Source organism: Zingiber officinale, chromosome 11B (assembly GCF_018446385.1).
Source record: "Zingiber officinale cultivar Zhangliang chromosome 11B, Zo_v1.1, whole genome shotgun sequence".
NCBI lineage: Eukaryota > Viridiplantae > Streptophyta > Magnoliopsida > Zingiberales > Zingiberaceae > Zingiber > Zingiber officinale.
The window spans coordinates 72829623-72849558 of NC_056007.1; the positions used below are offsets into that span (position 1 = coordinate 72829623).

Below are 19936 nucleotides of genomic sequence, written 5' to 3' on the forward strand. Positions count from 1 at the left end.
ACGGGTCGAGGCCTTCTCCCCGGTTGGGGCATGTTTCGCTCGACCGGTCAATACCTTCTACGTGTTGACCGTCTTAACTTTGACTTCATTTGATTTCCATCGTGACAATGGGGTGGGGTCCTTCATCATCACCGCATCAATTACTATAATATAAACTTAAATTATCCAGTAATATTCATATTATAGCAACTATGAATTAATTATAGTTACTACAACACAAACTTATTCTATTCATATAAATACCCTACCAATTTATGATTTAATACATATAAGTATAAGATAGTAATATTGAATAATCTACTTAAGGATAGTTGTGTATAAGGAGACTGATAAAATGGGATTAAAAAAAAATGTTCATGTGATGATTAAGAAATAATTTTAAAATTTTTTAACAAAAAAACCTGCGTAGTGTCGAAAGGCACTAGGAAAAGGGTTATGTATTTATACTTTTAGATTTATTTAAAAAAAATTATGGATCAAATCGATCATATATATATATATATATATATATATTTTATGCTGCGGTGTCTTATGTACGATTTTATTGTGGTACTTGTCATGTCAGCGAGAAAACACAAAAAAAAATCAACGCTGCTCTCCTCCTGATCGGCCTGGACCGATCAGGCTCCAACCTGATCGGTCTGGGAGTCTCCTGATCGGTCTGTGGACCGATCAGGCCCTAGGCTGATCGGTCCCCAGACCGATCAACCAACTCTATGTGAGAGTTGGCTTCAAAGCCTGATCGGTCTGTGGACCGATCAGGCTATAGGTGGATCGGTCCACAGACCAATCCCCCTACCTTTTTTGCCTCCTGATCGGTCTGGTGACCGATCAGCCTAGAGCCTGATCGGTCCACAGACCGATCAGGAGACTCCCAGACCGATCAAGTTTGAGCTTGATCGGTCCAGGCCGATCAGGAGGAGAGCAGCGTTGATTTTTTTTTTATGTTTTCTCGTTGACGTAACTAAGTACCGCAGTAAAATCACATATATATATATATATATATATATATATATATATATATATATATATATATATGCAAAGGTAGGGAAGAATGGGTAATTGAATCGGTGTCAATGGACGAGAAGGGACGAGAAGGGTTGTATCGAGTGGGATGATTGGAGCTTACTTTTTATAAAAAATAAGAAAACTTCTCGAATTGACAAAAGACGATTATTATTGTTATTATTATAATTAGATAAGACGACTCCAGATTTTCCTAGCTGCCCTCCTTCCTGTAGGGGAATACCCCCCTGCAATTTTGTGGAAGTTGATTGTCTCTAGCTAAGGCCATCTTGCATTTGTCGTATCTTCTTTAACCTTAATCATTTGAGCACAAATCCACAGCTGCTGTTTTAACCCTACCATTTGAGCCCATTCACAGACAAGATTCTCCCCTTTATAAATAGTAGACAATGCCAGAAAAAAGAGGAACTCGTCTTCACGTGAGGTGATGCATGAATCCGCGTTACCTGCTGAAATCATGGAATCTCTGTTTTTATGTTTTGAGATCAACCGAGCTGAGATGCCTCTAAGTGGCTGCGTTCCAGTACAGCTCTTATCTCTGTCCTCTGAACTGTCTAGAGATATGAGCTGTGTGTTTTGGCGTGTTTTCGCGTGGTTTAACAAAACAAATAAAGTTTTGGTTTGATAATGGCTCCTAACAGAGTTTGATACCTCAGAGTAAGTCTTTGGCAACTGCCCCAGGACTAATTTGTGCTTATCATTGCAATTAGACACATTAGATTAGCATGACAACTTTCCTGTTAGGAGACCAATCCTGAGATTCTAGCTTGGGCCTATACTTATTAGTTGACTAAAGTGAGATAGGCATGTTATTATTTTCCTTACTGTGATCATAGTGGTAGGGTAGTGCTCCGTTCTGATTGAAATTCTTGTTCCATCCTTTTTCTACCTTTTAACAGTTTGCAAGAAAAGGAACCATCACCCAGTAGCTTCGGCCAAGTACACGTGATTGAAGCCGGATTAGGAGGAATAGGCATATACTGTGTGGTCTCTGCAAATCGAACTTAGATTTGTTTCACGTAGACCGCACAGGCATGGATTATTAGAAGAAGCAAATGGGAATTATTGGGATAGATATAGATCAGATCTGTGCATCACCTCTTACCATCCCTACAAATTTATTGAGTCAATGCAGTCATGATGATTGACAACTCCAATTTGGATTAGATAAGAAATGATAATTCAAGCATGGCTTTATTTATCTCCAAATGTTCTGATGCGAATTTAAGGTACCAAAGTCGAAAAGACAAGATAGAACGAATTAAAATCCTTACAATAAATAGGTGTTTGTTTATCCCCCAATACTACGCTCATTGCTCACAATAGCAACTGCTAAAATGCAGGAGCAGCTGCTATAAAATGAGATCTACTTGGGACCAACGTCCTTCAACGCACAGATCTGCTCTTCACCCATCGCAGACATGACAGTCACCACCAGATCCTTCCCTTCTGCAAAACCATCTTTGATCTGCATCACGCAAAAAAAAAATACGGACTACAATTAGACAGGCTAACCAAGCTATTAGCTAAATTTAAAAGGACTTTTGCAGCAAGTATTGCTGAACATTGACGGCCAGGCAGAGTTCAAAATTCTGGAAACACCAACAGAGTAGTACATTTACCATTGACAAATTGATATGTTCTTTTCCAAAAATGATTCTGTGACATATATATACGAGTAAATTCCACCAGCTGAAGGTCAACTAAAAATACACGAAGATGTGTCAACCATCAAATACACTCTCAATCCTAACCATGGTAGGCTTGCTCAATGTTTTACGTTAAGTAAAACAGAATAGAGCATGTATTTTCTTATGGCATTCATCTTCAAGATAAAAAAACACCTAAAAAAGAATTTGGTGCATGATTCATTCTACCACCTCCATCTTGTCTAGTACAGGCAGTTCACATGATAAAAGCTACAATTCAGAATGTGGTGCTCTTAAAGAATCAGCATGCCATTACCAACGCATACAACAAACAATTCCGGTGGCGAGCAACAGAAAAGAAAATCTGTCAGTTGAAAATGTCACTCTCGGGTTGAAGTTATATGTAGATAAATTATGGAATCTAGAACAACAAAATCAAAAGATGTTGAACCAAGGGATCAAAGAACAGGAGATGCAAAACTACACCATCAGCAATCATATAATAAAATCAACATCTCTTGAGCACCAAATAATTAGGTTAATTTTTTGGTAGAACATTATTTGCACAAGGTTGAACTTTTTAGTCTCAATCTTGTGGATTGGGACTTGGGATAAATCAGAATAGATAATCAATCAATATGCAAAATCAATTTACATAACAACACCAATGCCACTTTCTGAGTTAGAAGTTTCTATTCAAATGCAGTTCAGTGACATACTAGAGTACAACTATCACTATGAAAGAATTATGGTTGGCAGACTCCACATGGTAGAACTGTAAAACATAGTGGGTGAACAAATGACATCAGAGCAAAAATAAAGTAAAACCAAAAATAAGCAAATAAACCCATGCCTAAACTAGGACAAAGAATGGCCACTAAATACTAATCACCAGAAATGGAATAGAAATTGGCAAATATATAGTGACACATGCTTCTGTGGAGATACATAAAAGTTCCAATCAGTGTTAATAAATAAGCAAAGGGGCATATTGACAATGCTTGCACAAAATAAGTTGGGTGCATGTAGCATTTGAACCTGAGCAAGTAAAGTTTCATCAGTTGGGAGTCTCAAGTCATCTTTGGTGCTTCCATTGTCAGTCAACAGACTAATCTGCAACATGCAGGAAAAATTCCAAGTTCAACCAATGAACAGATAAAAGAAGAGTTAAAAACATGTTGATCTCATACAAATCCATCCTCAGAGATGTCAATAAGTTGATAATCAGTACGATTGACATGAGGAACCTACAATAGAATGAAAAACAGCATTAGCCTTCATAGGCCAAAAATTCTGGAGATAAAAACTACAAGACACTTACATCACAGTTATGAGAAGAAGGGACAATATCTTCAAGTTTTTTGGCATTGAAGATATCAATAGCCACAAAGTGGCATTTAGCATGACCATGTTTTCCAGTCTTAGAAGTTGAAACCTCTACAACCTAGTGGAACAATCAAAAATATAAACAAAAGCAAAGAATAATAACATGATTGCTGCATACATAAATTAAATAGAGATGAAAACTTGGAATTCATATTACATAATCACAAAATTTTGCTAATTTTGTTGTGATAATTTGGCATAACAGCTAAAATTCATCCAATTTCTTCACATGCACTTGAGAATATCCGAGATTTCTACAACTTGAGAATATCCGAGATTTCTACAAACTATGGATGATAACCAACATCTCCATTTCTTTCACAGAAAAAATCTCTTTTAGTGAAAGATGCCTTGTAGGTATTCCCAAATCATAATCATGCAAAGGTTCTTTCCACATAAGAGATCAACTTTAATATGTTGTAAAAACATTGTTAAAAGCATGGTATAAAATTTAATCCATGCTAGTTAGCACAAGCCAACCATCTTATTATGTCCACCGACCAGCACACAAAACTAGTGGACAACAAAACCCGCACATGATTGTGACAACCATGATGAGTTCATACATCTGTGAGCTTCACAATGGCAGAGACCCATGACAAGTTTATGATTATATTTGATAATATTGTATTTTACTTTAAAGGTTATACGAAAGTGTTTTTAATTTAGACACTAATATATATTCTTTATCAATTTTTCAAGTAGATTTACCTAAATTTTCAGAATGTCAATTGAATATGAAGAAGAAATAGAAAAAAAAGAGGCTCAATTCAATAGCTATCACAATTTTTTATGACTTATGAGGGCAATTTGCATTTATAATTTTGGCCGAACATCATTAATCTTAGTTTGCTTTCTAGATTTGGAAGGATACACATCTAGTATTAGATTTTGTAATAGTAAATATGCTATTTCATAATTTTAAAAGGGTAAGTATGTATTGCCCCAACTTTCATTATTTAATACGGCAGTTATAACAAATGGAGAACAATTGAAGATTCTAGTCCTTGTTCTTTTAATCTATTATCAAGCAACTAGAGAAGATTTGTGTATTGACTAATATGGTACCCTCAAAGTTTTACATCAATGTAACTTATAAAAATGCCGAACATATTCTTCAGAATAAAATATAAAAACTGTACTTGTTTTAATTTCTAAAACAAACAGTTACTATTAATCCTAGGATCTGCATCGAAGTTGTTTGCAATTCCTGACTTGAATAAAACATAAAAATATATATATAATAAAAGCATTTGAAACTACAAGCTAATAAATTGCAAATTAATCGAACAGAAGAAGAGGATACGTGAAGTAACAGAAGTGAAACAGATAACTCTGGATATAAAAGGTTCGAAGCGGCACCATAAGTGCGATAAACAGCAAATTATCCTTCCCAGTAGATCACGACCAAAAAGACGACGGTGGAAAAAAAAAATCAATGCTTTCATCAAGCAAGCAACAGATATGAGATCGGATCTAGTTAAGACCAACCTTGCACGCTCTTCCCTTGATTACGATGTACCCATTCTTGCGGATGGTACCGGCTTGCTGTGGGAAGGTCTTGGATGCCCCAGCGTCCGCCTTCGACTCAAAATGATGCTCCTCGTCCGACATGTTTCCTTCCGGGATGATGTCTGCATGTCACCCAAAGAAATCAAACGAACAGCAACCGAATCAAATCGATCGTTGGATCGAAAAAACAAAGAAGAAAAAAACATAGATCCGAAACTAAAAGAGAAGGAAATGATACGCAGAAACTAGAACTATTGCCTCCACTTCCAATTCAAATCGCCGGAAAGGATGTGAGAATGGTAGCGGAGGCGACGAGAGTTGCGTAAGCACCATAAATAGCGGCGTACGCCTCTCGCTTAGGTCTTCGATTAAACACCCTAATCCTCTCGTTGCGTTCGGGGCTGATCCACCCGTCGGATGCAGAACACTCGATCGTACGGCAAGAGAGGGTACAGAATCCTACGGTTAAGGATGACAATGGGTCGGGTTCGGATCGGATTCTATATCCTCTGTATCCATACCCATCGGGTATAGAATATCCGATGATTATATCCATACCCATTAAAGAATCGGATATATTCTATACGTATAATTTTTCTTCTTTCTATCGAACTATTATCATTCAACAAAAATATATCAAAATTAACATCCTATTAAAATATATATATATAATTTAAAAAATAGATTAATTGATTTTAGAAAAAGGAAATTTTTTTAATATATGTATATATATTATTTAATCGGGTATTCGGGTCGGGTATCGAATATTGATAGTGTTGGATCGAGAAGCGCTAGAGTGGGGTGAATAGCGCTCACGGCTATTTCGTTCGATTATCGGAATCGTAAAACGATCGTCGAGTAATTAAAGCAGCGGAATAAAAATAAGCAAACACACAATAACACAGTCGTTTACTTCGTTCGGAGTCTAGATCGACTCATACTCGAAGGCCCGCGATTCTAGATCGCTTTCCGTGGGCTAAAATATCGTGAATAAGTACAAGTAGAAATAAGTATAACTGAAATTGAAATAATACCGACAACAGAATAATAATAAATGAAGCTTCGGGTCGTCGGCGACTGCAACAACACTTTAGAATCGACTCTTGAGCAGCAGACAGCAGAAGGAAAGCTTGTAAATTGTTGATTTGAGGTGCTGCTCGAACCCTGCTTTTAAACAGTGTTCAAGGCGCCTTATTAAACAAGCTCCAAGGCGCCTTCAACGCCCTTCAAGGCGCCTTCAACGCCCTTCAAGGCGCCTTCAGGCTTCTGTCCAAGGCGCCTTGGCTTCCTCCAAGGCGCCTCCAAGCTGGTTTCGCAGCCAACTCAGGTTTTGCACCCGAGGCGCCTTCAAGCTCCATGGAGGCCCCTCGGACACTGTTCATCCGAGGGGAATTGTGCACTTTGGTCCCTGCAAGATATGTTAATCACAAAAACACCCTGCAGCACAAAGTTAGCATAAAACAACAGTATGAATATGATAAAGAATATTATGACAGTCTCCGGACTGTCCGGGTCTGACTTCGACCCGACGCCTACTATTCCCTCTACGGGGAACGCGTCCTCACCTACTCCACTCAGGAGATTTACCTAATGTCAGTCCGGTCCTCCAGACCGACTGGACTTTCCGCCTAGGGTTACCGCCCCCTAGGGTTTTTCTCCACCTAGGGTTACCACCCCCTAGGACCTAAGGTTGCCGCCCCTTAGGATTTTCCTCCACCTAGGGTTACCGCCCCCTAGGACCTAAGGTTGTCCCCCCTTAGGATTTTCCTTCACCTAGGGTTACCACCCCCTAGGACCTAAGGTTACCCCCCTTAGGATTTTTCCCTGCCTAACCGCAGTTAGGACTTTCCTGAAACCTTATTTAACCACGTTAGATAACAAGGAATCTTAACTTTGAATCCCTTTGCCATTATCAAAACTGAGGTTCGATCGTCGAATGCTTACTGCACCAACAATCTCCCCCTTTTTTATTATGGCAACCGAAATTCAAAGTTAAGTAAAAAATACAATAAAGATATGCATAAATAAGCACAGGCATAAAGCATAGGCACATTCACAAAAAAAATTCCTTTTTAATTTTCTTTGACTTTTAATTTTCTTTGAATTTATTCCTACTCTCCCCCTTTGCCATATATCAAAATACCCAAGAGAGTGAAGAAAATCTAAGCCTTAACTTAACGTTCAAAGATAATTTTTTATCTTATCTTTCAAAGAGAAAAATAGAGGGTTAAGCATACTTTTGATAAACACTTAGTTTTTCTTGTAAGACTTTTAGCTAGGTGAAATAAAAAATGTTATCATAATTTTGAAAGCAAAATGTTTCCTTTAGTTTGAGAGATACTTTTAGCTGAGATAAAGTTATTTTGTCTTTAAACAGTAACTTAACAAAATTTTGAGATATCAAAACACTTTAAATTCTTAGTTTTTAAAGAGGGAGTTTAGCTAAAAAATTGATCAAGACTTAGTTTAGCCAAGATTTTTACTTTTTAAAATACTTTTATCAAGAACTTAGCTAAACTTTATGAAGATAATAGTTTTGTTAAGTATTTAACCTTAAAAAGATTTAGTTTTTCAAAAAAAATTGTTTTGATGAAATTTTGAGAATGCTTTGGAAAATACTTAGCATTTTCAGCAGAACTTAGCATTTGAAAACAATTGCTTTGAGAGACAGTTAGCTATTATTTTTTTTTTAAAAAACACTTTAAAAAGTACTTAGCTAAATGTTTTTGAAAAAAGAAAAAAATATTTAGCTAAACTTGAAAATACTTAGCTATGTTTTCAACTTAAAAATGATTATGTTGAGAAAATATCTTGTCAAGTAGCTAAGTTTAGAAAATAATTTAACTAAGTTTAGTTAGAGAAAACTTAATTAATTAAGTACTTAGCTTTTAAAATATTTAGCTTCTAGAGGAGTTATAATTTAAAAGTCAGGTCATAAATAATTTTAATTTTAAAGCTAAGTTAAAAATAACTTGAATTTTCGAAGATATGCCAAAAATAGTTTTTAATTTTGAGGTCAAATCAAAATTTTTAAAGAAAAACTAATTTTAAAACCGACTTAAAATCACTCCCCCTTAATTAATGCCTTAATAAATTTTTGAGTTCAGGAGTTCAAGCATGAAAGGTTAAAAAATTATTTTCCTAATTTTCCATCTCACTCATTTTGTAGATAGTGATTTTGAATATTTAAAATGTTTTTTTCAAACGATTTTTAAGATGATTTCCTAATGATTTTCAAATATTTAAAATAATTTTCATATGAATTCTTAAAATGATTTTGAATAATTTTTAAAATAATTTTTAAAATGTTTTTTTTAAAGAATTTTTCAAGTGATTTTTTAAAATAATTTTTCAAAAGAATTTTTCAAGTGATTTTAAAAATGATTTTACAAAATAATTTTTAAAATAAATTTTTTTTTAAATGATTTTTTTTAAAGAATTTTTAAAATAATTTATAAAATGATTTTTAAAAGAAATTTTCAAATAATTTTTAAAATGATTTTCCGAAAGAATAATTTTTAAAGAATTTTTAAAATGATTTTTTTAAAGAATTTTTAAAATAATTTTTAAAATGATTTTTAAAAGAATTTTTCAAATAATTTTTAAAATGATTTTTTAAAAGAATAATTTTTAAAATGATTTTTAAAGAATTTTTTAAATAATTTTTAAAATGATTTTTTTTAAAGATTTTTAAAATAATTTTTAAAATGATTTTTTTAAGAATATTTAAAAGAATCTTTCAAATAATTTTTAAAATGATTTTTTAAAGAATTTTTCAAATAATTTTTTAAAATGATTTTTTAAAGAATTTTTCAAATAATTCTTAAAATGATTTTTTTAAAAGAATTTTTAAAATAATTTCAAAAATGATTTTTTTAAAGAATTTTTCAAATAATTTTTAAAATGATTTTTTAAAAAGAATTTATAAAATAATTTTTAAAATGATTTTTAAAAGAATTTTTAAATTAATTAAGTTTTTAAAAGATTTTTAAACTAATTTTTAAAGATTTTTCAAATAATTTTGAAATTAAGTTTTAAAAGATTTTTTAAAATAATTTTTTAAAAGATTTTTCAAATAATTTTGAAATTAAGTTTTAAAAGATTTTTAAAATAATTTTTTAAAAGATTTTTCAAATAATTTTTAAATTAAGTTTTAAAAGATTTTTAAAATAATTTTTAAAATGATTTTTTTAAAAGAATTTTAAAATAATTTTTAAAATGATTTTTTTAAAAGAATTTTTAAAATGACTTTTTTAAAGAATTTTTAAAAGAATTTTTTTAAAAGAATTTTTAAAAGAATTTTTCAAATAATTTTTAAAATGATTTTTTAAAGAATTTTTCAAATAATTTTTGAAAATGATTTTTTAAAGAATTTTGAAAATGATTTTTTTTAAAGAATTTTAAAAATAATTTTTAAAATGATTTTTAAAAGAATTTTTCAAATAATTTTTAAAATGATTTTTAAAAGAATTTTTGAAATAGTTTTTAAAATAATTTTTAAAAGGATTTTCAAATAGTTTTTAAAATAATTTTTTAAAAGGATTTTTAAAAGAATTTTTCAAATAGTTTTTAAAATAATTTTTTAAAAGGAATTTTATAAGAATTTTTTAAAAAAAATTTAAAATAATTTTTAAAGATTTTTCAAATAATTTTGAAATTAAGTTTTAAAAGATTTTTGAAAATAATTTTTTAAAAGATTTTTAAAATAATTTTGAAATTAGCTTTTAAAAGATTTTTAAAATAAATTTTTAAAATATTTTTTAAATAATTTTGAAATTAAGTTTTAAAGATTTTTAAAATAATTTTTAAAATATTTTTAAAGAATATTTCAAATAAATTTTAAAATGATTTTTTAAAATAATTTTTAAAATGATTTTTTTTAAAGAATTTTTAAAATGATTTTGTAAATAATTTTTGAAATAAATTTTTAAAATGATTTTTTAAAGAATTTTTCAAATAAATTTTAAAATTATTTTTTTAAAGAATTTTTAAAATAATTTTTAAACTGATTTTTAAAAGAATTTTTCAAATAATTTTTAAAAGAAATTTTGAAATAGTTTTTAAAATAATTTTTAAAAGGATTTTTGAAATAAAGGATTTTTGAAATAGTTTTTATAATAATTTTTAAAAGGAATTTTTTTAAAAGAATTTTTTAAAATAATTTTCAAAGAATTTTGAAACTGAAATTAAGTTTTAAAAGATTTTTAAAATAATTTTTTTAAAAAAAAAGATTTGAATTTGAAAAGAAATATTAATTATGAATTTAATTTTCAATATGAATTAATTATTGTTACTAATTTGATTCTGAATTTGAATTTTAAATTCCTTAGTCATCTCACCCGATCTAAATTTTTAATCAGGGAATCCTATAATTTTTTGTGATTTGAATTATGGTTCAATTTAAGGGTTTGGTTTAACTTTGTGTTAGATTCAGGTTTAGCTTTGGGTTCAACAAGTAAGCATTCTTTGGATAAATTTCTGGGCTATGGTGAGTCACAAGGAACTCATTAAAGTAACCATGCATTCGAGGTTTTCCAAATAGTCTACCCATTGAAACTAAACCTTGGTCTAACTAGTTAGGATCCATTTAAGGGTAGCTTCGGTCAGTTCACTTGGCCAAATGCACCAGGTCGAAGCCATATCTTCCTAGACATGCGATGCCCAAGCTTCCCTAATACTATCATCCAAAAACTTCACCAATACCGTGGGTCAAGTTAAACCTAGCCCATTTTATCTAACCTTAATTACCCTGCCGGGTAGTCTACTCTTGTTTACCCATTTCGGGTAGATTAAATTCGGTTACCCAATCGGGTAGTTTAGTTGGGGGTGCCAGCTATTCTGAATCCTCCTTCTATTTTTATTTGATTTAAGTTGAATTAATTTTTAATTTAATTTTGAATTTTAATTTAATTTAGAATTTAAGTTTATTTAATTTGATTTCCTTTTTAACTTGTTTCGTAATGTTTAAGTTTTACTTTAGACTTGTAATCTAAGTCTAGATTTTGTGATTTGACTAAATTATTAACAATTTTCTCTAATTTATCAATTTTATCTTTTAAAATATTATTTTGTATTCCTAATTTTCTTAAAGTTAATTTCTTATTTTTATTTGAATTAATTTTATTCATTACATTATTAGCATGCATATCTAATTTTGAAGAGAAATCTATACTAGAGCAAGCAGGATTAGTTAAACTAGTGCAATCATGTGTTGCAAAAACTGGATTTTCATATAATGTAAATGTACTAACTTTGATTTCTTCCTCTGGATTCTTGGGTCTTCTTTCTGGGCATTGTCTTTTGCAGTGACTCATTTATTTGCATTTGGAGCATTTAATTTGTTCCTTCCCTCTTTTGATCATTTTCTCCTTCTTCTTCGATTGTACCGGCCGAGTCTTATGAGTAGGACACTCGTTTTTATAGTGTCCTCTCTCCCTACGCTTAAAAGAAGTTATGTGACATTTGCATTTTGAATTTACAATCTTACCTCTCAAATTCATGACAGGATCCTCCCCCTTGACTGTTGCCACCTCGAGTTCAGACTCAGATTCAGCAATTTCCTCTCTGGCCATTAGTGCTATGAAATCGGTCTGATCTGATTCTTCTGAGTCTGGTTTGGAGGTTAACTCTGGAGATTCGTATTTGGGTTCGCAGTCTTGTTCAATTTCTGACTCTGAAGGAATCTCATGAAGTTTGAGTAGTTTCTCCCAAAGCTCTTTAGCAGTGTCGAACCTTCCGACTCGATCAAGATCTGAATTTGATAGTCCCCCTAGGAGAATACATGTTTCCTTTGCATTTGTCTCGAACTTTCTTATCGTTTGTGCATCCCACTTGTCATAGGTGATGGATACACCTTCTTCAGTTGGGAGGATGAGTCCGATCTGGACTATGGTCCATGTCTCCACTTGGGTTTTCAGTTGGTGCTCCATCTGGTCTTTCCAGTAACCAAAATTTTCGCTGGACAAGAGTGGTAGGGTTACGGTGTTGTATCCATCTTCATAGGCCATTTAAGAACCTAGCACGCAATATAAACAAAAAACTTGTTCCAAGACTTGGTCTTGGATTAGTAATGCAGAATAAAGATAGAAATAGCAATTTACAAATTTTGAGAAAAAAAATAAAATAAAATAATAATATTATTTAAATAATAAAAAAATATTATTTCAAAATTTGCTAAATGCGATATTTCGTTAATCCCAATCAATTGTGAAAAGATGAAAATGAATTTTTTGAAAACAGTTTTGGAGGGAAAAAACGAAAGTTTTATTTTTAGCCTAAATAGACGAAAAAGCCACAAAAGAAATGCTCGAATGGTGGTTTCACCTACCCGAAGCGACCCCGCTCTGATACCAATTGGTGGATCGAGAAGCGCTAGAGGGGGGGGGGGGTGAATAGCGCTCGCGGCTATTTCGTTCAATTATCGGAATCGTAAAACGATCGTCGAGTAATTAAAGCAGCGGAATAAAAATAAGCAAACACACAATAACACAGTCGTTTACTTCGTTCGGAGCCTAGATCGACTCCTACTCGAAGGCCCGCGATCCTTGATCGCTTTCCGTGGGCAACAACTAAAATATCGTGAATAAGTACAAGTAGAAATAAGTACAACTGAAATTGAAATAATACTGACAACAGAATAATAATAAATGAAGCTTCGGGTCGTCGGCGACTGCAACAACACTTTAGAATTGACTCTTGAGCAGCACACAGTAGAAGGAAAGCTTGTAAATTGTTGATTTGAGGTGCTGCTCGAACCCTGCTTTTAAACAGTGTTCAAGGCGCCTTAAACAAGCTCCAAGGCGCCTTGAAGCTGAATTCTATCTCGATCAGTTCGCTATGATAAGCCTTTGACTGCTGCGACATGAAGGCGCCTTCAACGCCCTTCAAGGCGCCTTTAGGCTTCTGTCCAATGTGCCTTGGCTTCCTCCAAGGCGCCTCCAAGCTGGTTTCGCAGCCAACTCAGGTTTTGCACCCGAGGTGCCTTCAAGCTCCATGGAGGCGCCTCGGACACTGTTCATCCGAGGGAAATTGTGCACTTTGGTCCCTGCAAGATATGTTAATCACAAAAACACCATGCAGCACAAAGTTAGCATAAAACAACAGTATGAATATGATAAAGAATATTATGACAGTCTCCGGACTGTCCGGGTCTGACTTCAGATTTTCGCCCGGAAACCCTAGGTCGACCCGACGCCTACTGTTCCCCTACGGGGAACGCATCCTCACCTACTCCACTCAGGAGATTTATCTGATGCCAGTCCGGTCCTCCAGACTGACTGGACTTTTCGCCTAGGGTTACCACCCCCTAGGACCTAGGGTTACCGCCCCCTAGGGTTTTTCTCCACCTAGGGTTACCACCCCCTAGGACCTAAGGTTGTCGCCCCTTAGGGTTTTCCTCCACCTAGGGTTACCGCCCCCTAGGACCTAAGGTTGTCGCCCCTTAGGGTTTTCCTCCACCTACGGTTACCGCCCCCTAGGACCTAAGGTTGCCACCCCTTAGGGTTTTCCTCCACCTAGGGTTACCGCCCCCTAGGACCTAAGATTACCCCCCCTTAGGATTTTCCTTCACCTATGGTTACCACCCCCTATGACCTAAGGTTACCCCCCCTTAGGATTTTCCCCTGCCTAACCGCAGTTAGGACTTTCCTGAAACCTTATTTAACCACGTTAGATAACAAGGAATCTTAACTTTGAATCCCTTTGTCATTATCAAAACTGAGGTTCGATCGTCGGATGCTTACTGCACCAACAGATAGTCCTTCCATACCCTTCTCCATTCGGATCGGATGTCAGATCCACCATCGGGTTCGGGTGAAATTGCCATCCCTTCTGTTACACTTTCACTTTCCTGGGAAGGCGAAGCCGAGCCGAGGCAACCAAGTCAATTTAAAGCACCGAGCCGAGCTGAACTGCACCGAACTAAATTGAGCCGAGCAGAAATTAATGACTAGGTAGAAGAGCGTAGCCATTCCAGTGCAGAAAAAACTCGTATTTTTGGTCGGTCGATTATAGAGGTTTATTTTCTTTTACGGTAGAGTATCAATTTCCTTAAATATAAAATTTATTTTATATTTTATGTAAATAAAATTTACATCAACTGATGTGAGATAGTAAGTAGAACCTCCACGTATTTTTTTTATAAGTTAAAATATCAAACTGCGTTAACGGAGAAGTCAGATATGGACCTGCTCAAAATTAATCGATTGGGATGAAAATAGCGCAACTGACCAGAATAAAGAGGATAAGGATACATTAGCCGTCCGAGACTAGAATAGCTCAACCGATCGAGACGAGAATAGCTCAGCTAATCGGGACGAGAACTTTTCAGGCTTGAACCCTCCTGATCGACAAGAAGGTTGCTTGGCCAACCGAGATGGTGATCCATCATATTCACCTTGTTGACTGGGGTGAGGATTGTTCAGTCGTTTTAAATGATCATTTGAGACTATTCTTGAGCGATTATACCCCGAACCCCCAACCCTTGACTGACGATGTCCAGGTTCTTCCGAGAAAGTATGCCTTTGATGTGAACGGTTCCATCATAATGATAATTTATCGGTATGCGACAACATTCAATAGGTTGAAGATGAAAGGTCGAGGTTATTAATCAATAGGTTGAAGATGAAAGGTCAAGGGCATTAATGATCAGTAGGTGTTAATAAGAAGACCTGGATTTACTCCTAGCCGCCAAAGCACATAAAGATGGCGCAACAACAACAAGTAGTCAGGTAACCTTTATCGAAAGACTCACCGTTGTTAGTAATAAACCTTCACACTAAGCTAAGGACCAGGGCAGAAGGGCCAATGGAATGCCCCCAGTCCCTCCTCCTCCGATCAATGTCGCCCGGCACTTGCACAGACGATCAGCTTCCTCCCGTGCCCCCTTCCCCAATCATATACCACAGAGCATTATTCTGCACTCCTTTTGGATGATATGGGCCACCCAAAGAGGCCTCAGGGGTATTGGAGAGTATGGAGGCACGATTGATTTAGAAGATCATCTGCTCAAGTTTGAGAATGCATTCATCCTCCATTAGTACACGAATGGTGTCAAGTACAGAGTGTTCTTGACTACGCTCTCTGGTTTTACGTAGAGATGGTTCAACTGGCTCCTGGCGGACTCCATCAATAGTTTCAAGGATTTCAGGAAGACGTTTCTTCACCACTTCTCTAGCAGCCACTGGTATCAATAAACTACACTAAGTTTATTCTCTCTCAAGCAAGGACCTAAGGAGGCGCTCAGGGCATACATCAAATGATTTAATCAAGTAGTCATGGGTGTCCCCCTCAGCTACTCCGGAGATATTGATAAGTGTTTTCTCCTAAGGGCTCACTAATGAGGACTTTTTTTGGTCCCTGATAAAGAAACCCCTAGGGATTTTAACCATTTTCTAAGAAGGGCAACCAAATATATCAATATTGAGGAGGCTCAGACAACTCAGAAAAAGGAGGTGGTAGCACCAGCTCCTGCCTCGATCCCCGAGCACAGAGCTCCTCTCCCTCCTCCTCCTCCTCTGCACAATGGACCTAGATTGTGCCCCCAACCGCATCCTCACGAGCAAAGGCCAAATATAATCCAACATGTAGAGACTGTTCAAAATTTGTTCGTTGAGCCCCGCTGATGGGTCCAGCCTGTCTGCACTTACCACCAGACGAGAACCCACATCACTCAGGAGTGTTATGGGTATAATCAGGGGATGCACCAAACGATCAACCAAGGATTGCGGTAGTGATCACCATCTCCAAACAATCAACGTTATTAAGGATCGCACAGACCCTTAAGGAGGGGCCCTGGAAATGCCGACCGGATACAGTAAGAATCCCAACAGTGAAATAACCGAGCCCAAACCCCCGACCCTATTGAGCCTCCATGCCAGTAGACCCAACAGGAAGAAAATTAGGGCAATACAGCTCGGGGAGATGTATGGATGATAGCTAGTGGCCCAACTCATGGAGATTCCCACCGAACTAGGAAGTCACACACATATTGACTAGAGATTCACGCCATCGGTTGCAACCAAGAGCAAGCACAAGAACTAGAAATAAGTTTTGGTCCTAAAGACTTAGAGCGGGTGGAAGTACCCTATGATGATGCATTAATCATCAATGCTGTTATAGCTAATTATAATGTGTATAGGACTTTAGTGGATACAGAAAGCTCGGTCAATGCCATCTTCAAGAAGGTGTTCGAGCAGTTGCAAATAGAAAAGAGTGAACTCCAATCCATGACGACACCCTTGTATGGATTCACCAACAATAAAGTGTAGTCGATCGAACAAATCAGGTTGGCTATCTCTCTAGGGGAGGATCCCATGATGAGTAGGGATGTAAATGAGTCGAACCGAGCCAAACAGTATTAAGCTCAAGCTCGACTCGTTTAAGTTATATTTGGGCTCGAGCTCGGCTCGAGCTTGAATCGAGCTTTTATCACAAGGCTCGAGCTCGGGTCGTTTTAGAATTATCAAGCTCGCGAACAATTCGAGCTCAACTCGTTATTAGCTCGACTATCAAAGTTAACAAGCCTAACTCGTTAAGCGAGCTCGGGCTCGTTTAGAGCTCATTTTTGGCTCGTTTTAGAGCTCATTTTTTTGGCTTATTTTAAAGCTCATTTTAAGGCTCATTTTAGAGCTCATTTTTTTGGCTCGTTTTAGAGCTCATTTTTTGGCTCGATTTAGGGCTCATTTTTTTGACTCGCGAGCCTATAAATGAACATGTTCACGAACTCACGAGCCGAATATCCTTCAGCTCAAGCTCGGCTCGATAAAACTATCAAGCTCAAGCTCGACTCGATAAGATAAACGAATGAACTCGAATGAGCTTTTTACCGAATCGAGCTCCGAATAGCTCGCGAACCGTTTGGTTCATTTACATCCCTAATGATGAGAACTCGATGGTCAACCTTTATAGTAGTAGATGCGCCTTCGGCCTACAACGTGATTTTAGGGCAACCAGCATTGAACAAGTTCTGAGTGGTTGTTTCGACCTTCTGCTAGAAGATCAAGTTCCCTATCGATGACTTGGTGGGAGAGATATAGGGAGACCAGTTGGTGGTGCGCAGTGCTACATAGACGTTATAAAGGCCGAAGCTCGTGCAACTCTCAAGATCTAGCGAACGGAGGTCAACGCAATACATGAGGCACCCCGACATTGATTTACAAAGAGAAAGATGAAGTGTATATCCATCAAGGCCGATCAGAGGCTACCACTCATATAGCATCCAACCTGACCACAAAGTTTAAGATAAATCTGGTCACGTGTTTAACGCACAATAATGATGTATTCACTTGGACACCTCAGGAGATTACTGGCATCTCGCCAGATGTTATGGAACATGTCTCTATGTTTGCTCGGATTCCTAGCCAGGTAAGTAAACAAGAGAGATTTTAAAGCTAAGCAGAATAAAATCATTCGAATGGAGGTTGACAAACTGCTTGAGGCAGGGCATATTTGAGAGTATAGTTCTTGAGCTAATTGGCTAACGTAGTGCTGGTATTGATTAATCTAATTAACTAGATCACATGATTAAACTTGGTCTAACCCATGTTCAACCATAGTTTAATCCATCCAATTAATTATGTTAGGGTTTTAATCATGCCATTAACCCTAATCTAGTTCATTAATGTAATTAGATTAGGTTTAACCCTAAGCTAAACCCTAATCCATTTGATACCCTAATTACATTAGGATTTACATCAATTTCATCATCCAAAACTCACCAAGATTCATTGTGATCACTGGTGGGTCACGATTGGAGGTGGTGCACTACTGAAGAAGATGGTTAGAGCTCTAGATCATCGGTGAACAGTACCACCAGAGCTGTAATGACAATCCAACGAGAATCTCATATCCCATCACTTAAAATGAAGTCAAAGGGAGAAAGGGTAAAGCCTCAACTCATCCCTAGCACTCACCCAATTTTGATGTGGTCGCTGGTGGCTCACAACCGAAGCTATAGTGACCAGAACAGTCTCTGACATGGCTCGACTAGGATCGAAATAGAAAAGGAATTGGAAAGTCAATGGCCTACTCCTCATCACCGACTCGAGTGCTTGACCTCCAACAAGCTCCTGAAGTCCACAACCAGGAGAGGAAAGATGGCAGCCAGATTAAGAAAGACAATCAGGCTACCGGTGGTTGGGCTTGCGGTAGCTAGCATCAAGGCTCGCAACAACCAGTGGTAGGGCTCGTGGTAGTCAGAATATCGAGTGGTGATGTGCTAGCAAGATCGGGAAGGAGTCAGGCAGCGCAGTGTTGGTGCGGGAAGCATCCGACGATCGAACCTAAGTTTTGATAATGACAAAGGGTTCAAAGTTAAGGTTATTTGTGGTCTAACAAGTTTGAATGAGATTGCAGGAAAGTCCTAAGGATTCTTAGGCAAAATCCCTACCTGCGTTAGGCAGGTGGAAAATCCTAGGTGGTGGTAACCCTAGGTCTTAGGGGATGGTAATCCTAGGCAGAAAGTCTTGGTGGGTCGAGAGCTTCGGGCAAAATCCTAGAGTCGGGGGCTCTAGGTTGAAATCCTAGTGTCGTGAGATGGGTGGAAGTCTAGGCGGGTCGTGGAGTGGACGTCTAGCAGAAAGTCTTAGAGCTTCGAGCGCTGAGCAAAAGTCCAGTCAGTCTAGAGGACCGGTCTGGCAACAGGTAACTTTTCCTGAGTGGAGTAGGTGAGGACGCGTTCCCCGTTGAGGGAACAATAGGTGTTGGTTCGACCTAGAGTTTCTGAAAGAAATTTGAAGTCAAAATCGGATAGTCCGAAGGCTGTCAATTTATTTATTTCATATTATCTAATTCTATTTTGTAGGAAACTAATAGTTCTACATGGTCAAACATAACCTTGATCGGTTGATCAAATAACTTGATCGGTCGACCGAACCCCAGTACACAAAGGATCAGAATCCAGCTCTCGGTGAAGGGTTTGATCAGAGGGATGGGTCGACCGAACCTCGGGATCGGTCGACCGAACCTCGAGATCAGTTGACCGAACTGAAGATAGACAAAGACCTGGTCTAGCGAGTTGATCAGATCAGATAAGGCAGAGACCATTGGCTGATCGATCGATCGAACAAAGGGATCAGTCAACCGAACGCAGACACTATCCAGAGAGGTTGCATTTGGATGGAAGGTCGGGCAAGTTCAGCAGGATCGAACTAGGGGATTAGTCGACCGATTCGGTCGAGTCAAGACTTGATCCTGAAGATCAGGGGATCTGGATCAGGCTTGAAGCTTCTATAAAAAGGGGTGTCGGCTAGCTAATTCGAACAACAATTCTACAAGCAATCTTTGAAGCTGCACTCTATGCCGAAATGACTCAACGACGCTCAGTTGTTGTTCCGACAACAACGACTACTTCTATCATCTTTTGT

At 36.5% G+C, this 19936-nt stretch overlaps 1 protein-coding gene across 2 annotated transcripts; it reads right to left on the reverse strand.

Moving 5' to 3' along the window:
• Window positions 1-2189: 2189 nt before the first annotated feature.
• On the reverse strand, window positions 2190-5961 carry LOC122034707 (eukaryotic translation initiation factor 5A-2-like). 2 transcript variants are annotated; one of them, XM_042594041.1, is made up of 6 exons: window positions 5832-5961; window positions 5553-5695; window positions 3997-4119; window positions 3866-3922; window positions 3714-3788; window positions 2190-2494 (listed from the first exon to the last, which is right to left on the reverse strand). In XM_042594041.1, the coding sequence occupies exons 2-6, from the start codon at window positions 5673-5675 to the stop codon at window positions 2393-2395; spliced, it is 480 nt and encodes a 159-aa protein (XP_042449975.1). In that variant the 5' UTR covers window positions 5676-5695; window positions 5832-5961; the 3' UTR covers window positions 2190-2392. The 2 variants fall into 2 exon arrangements, with proteins under 2 accessions (XP_042449975.1, XP_042449974.1); XM_042594040.1 differs by having other exon boundaries at window positions 5812-5957.
• Window positions 5962-19936: the final 13975 nt, after the last annotated feature.

Bases quoted from the DNA above. Each gene is read 5' to 3' on its own strand.
- LOC122034707 (XM_042594041.1), bottom strand. From the start codon at position 5,675: ATGTCGGACGAGGAGCATCATTTTGAGTCGAAGGCGGACGCTGGGGCA. The intron at 4,120-5,552 runs GTTGGTCTTAAC...TTGTTCCACTAG, and splicing joins TCAAGGGAAGAGCGTGCAAG to GTTGTAGAGGTTTCAACTTC. The intron at 3,789-3,865 runs GTATGAGATCAA...TGCATGTTGCAG, and splicing joins ACATCTCTGAGGATGGATTT to ATTAGTCTGTTGACTGACAA.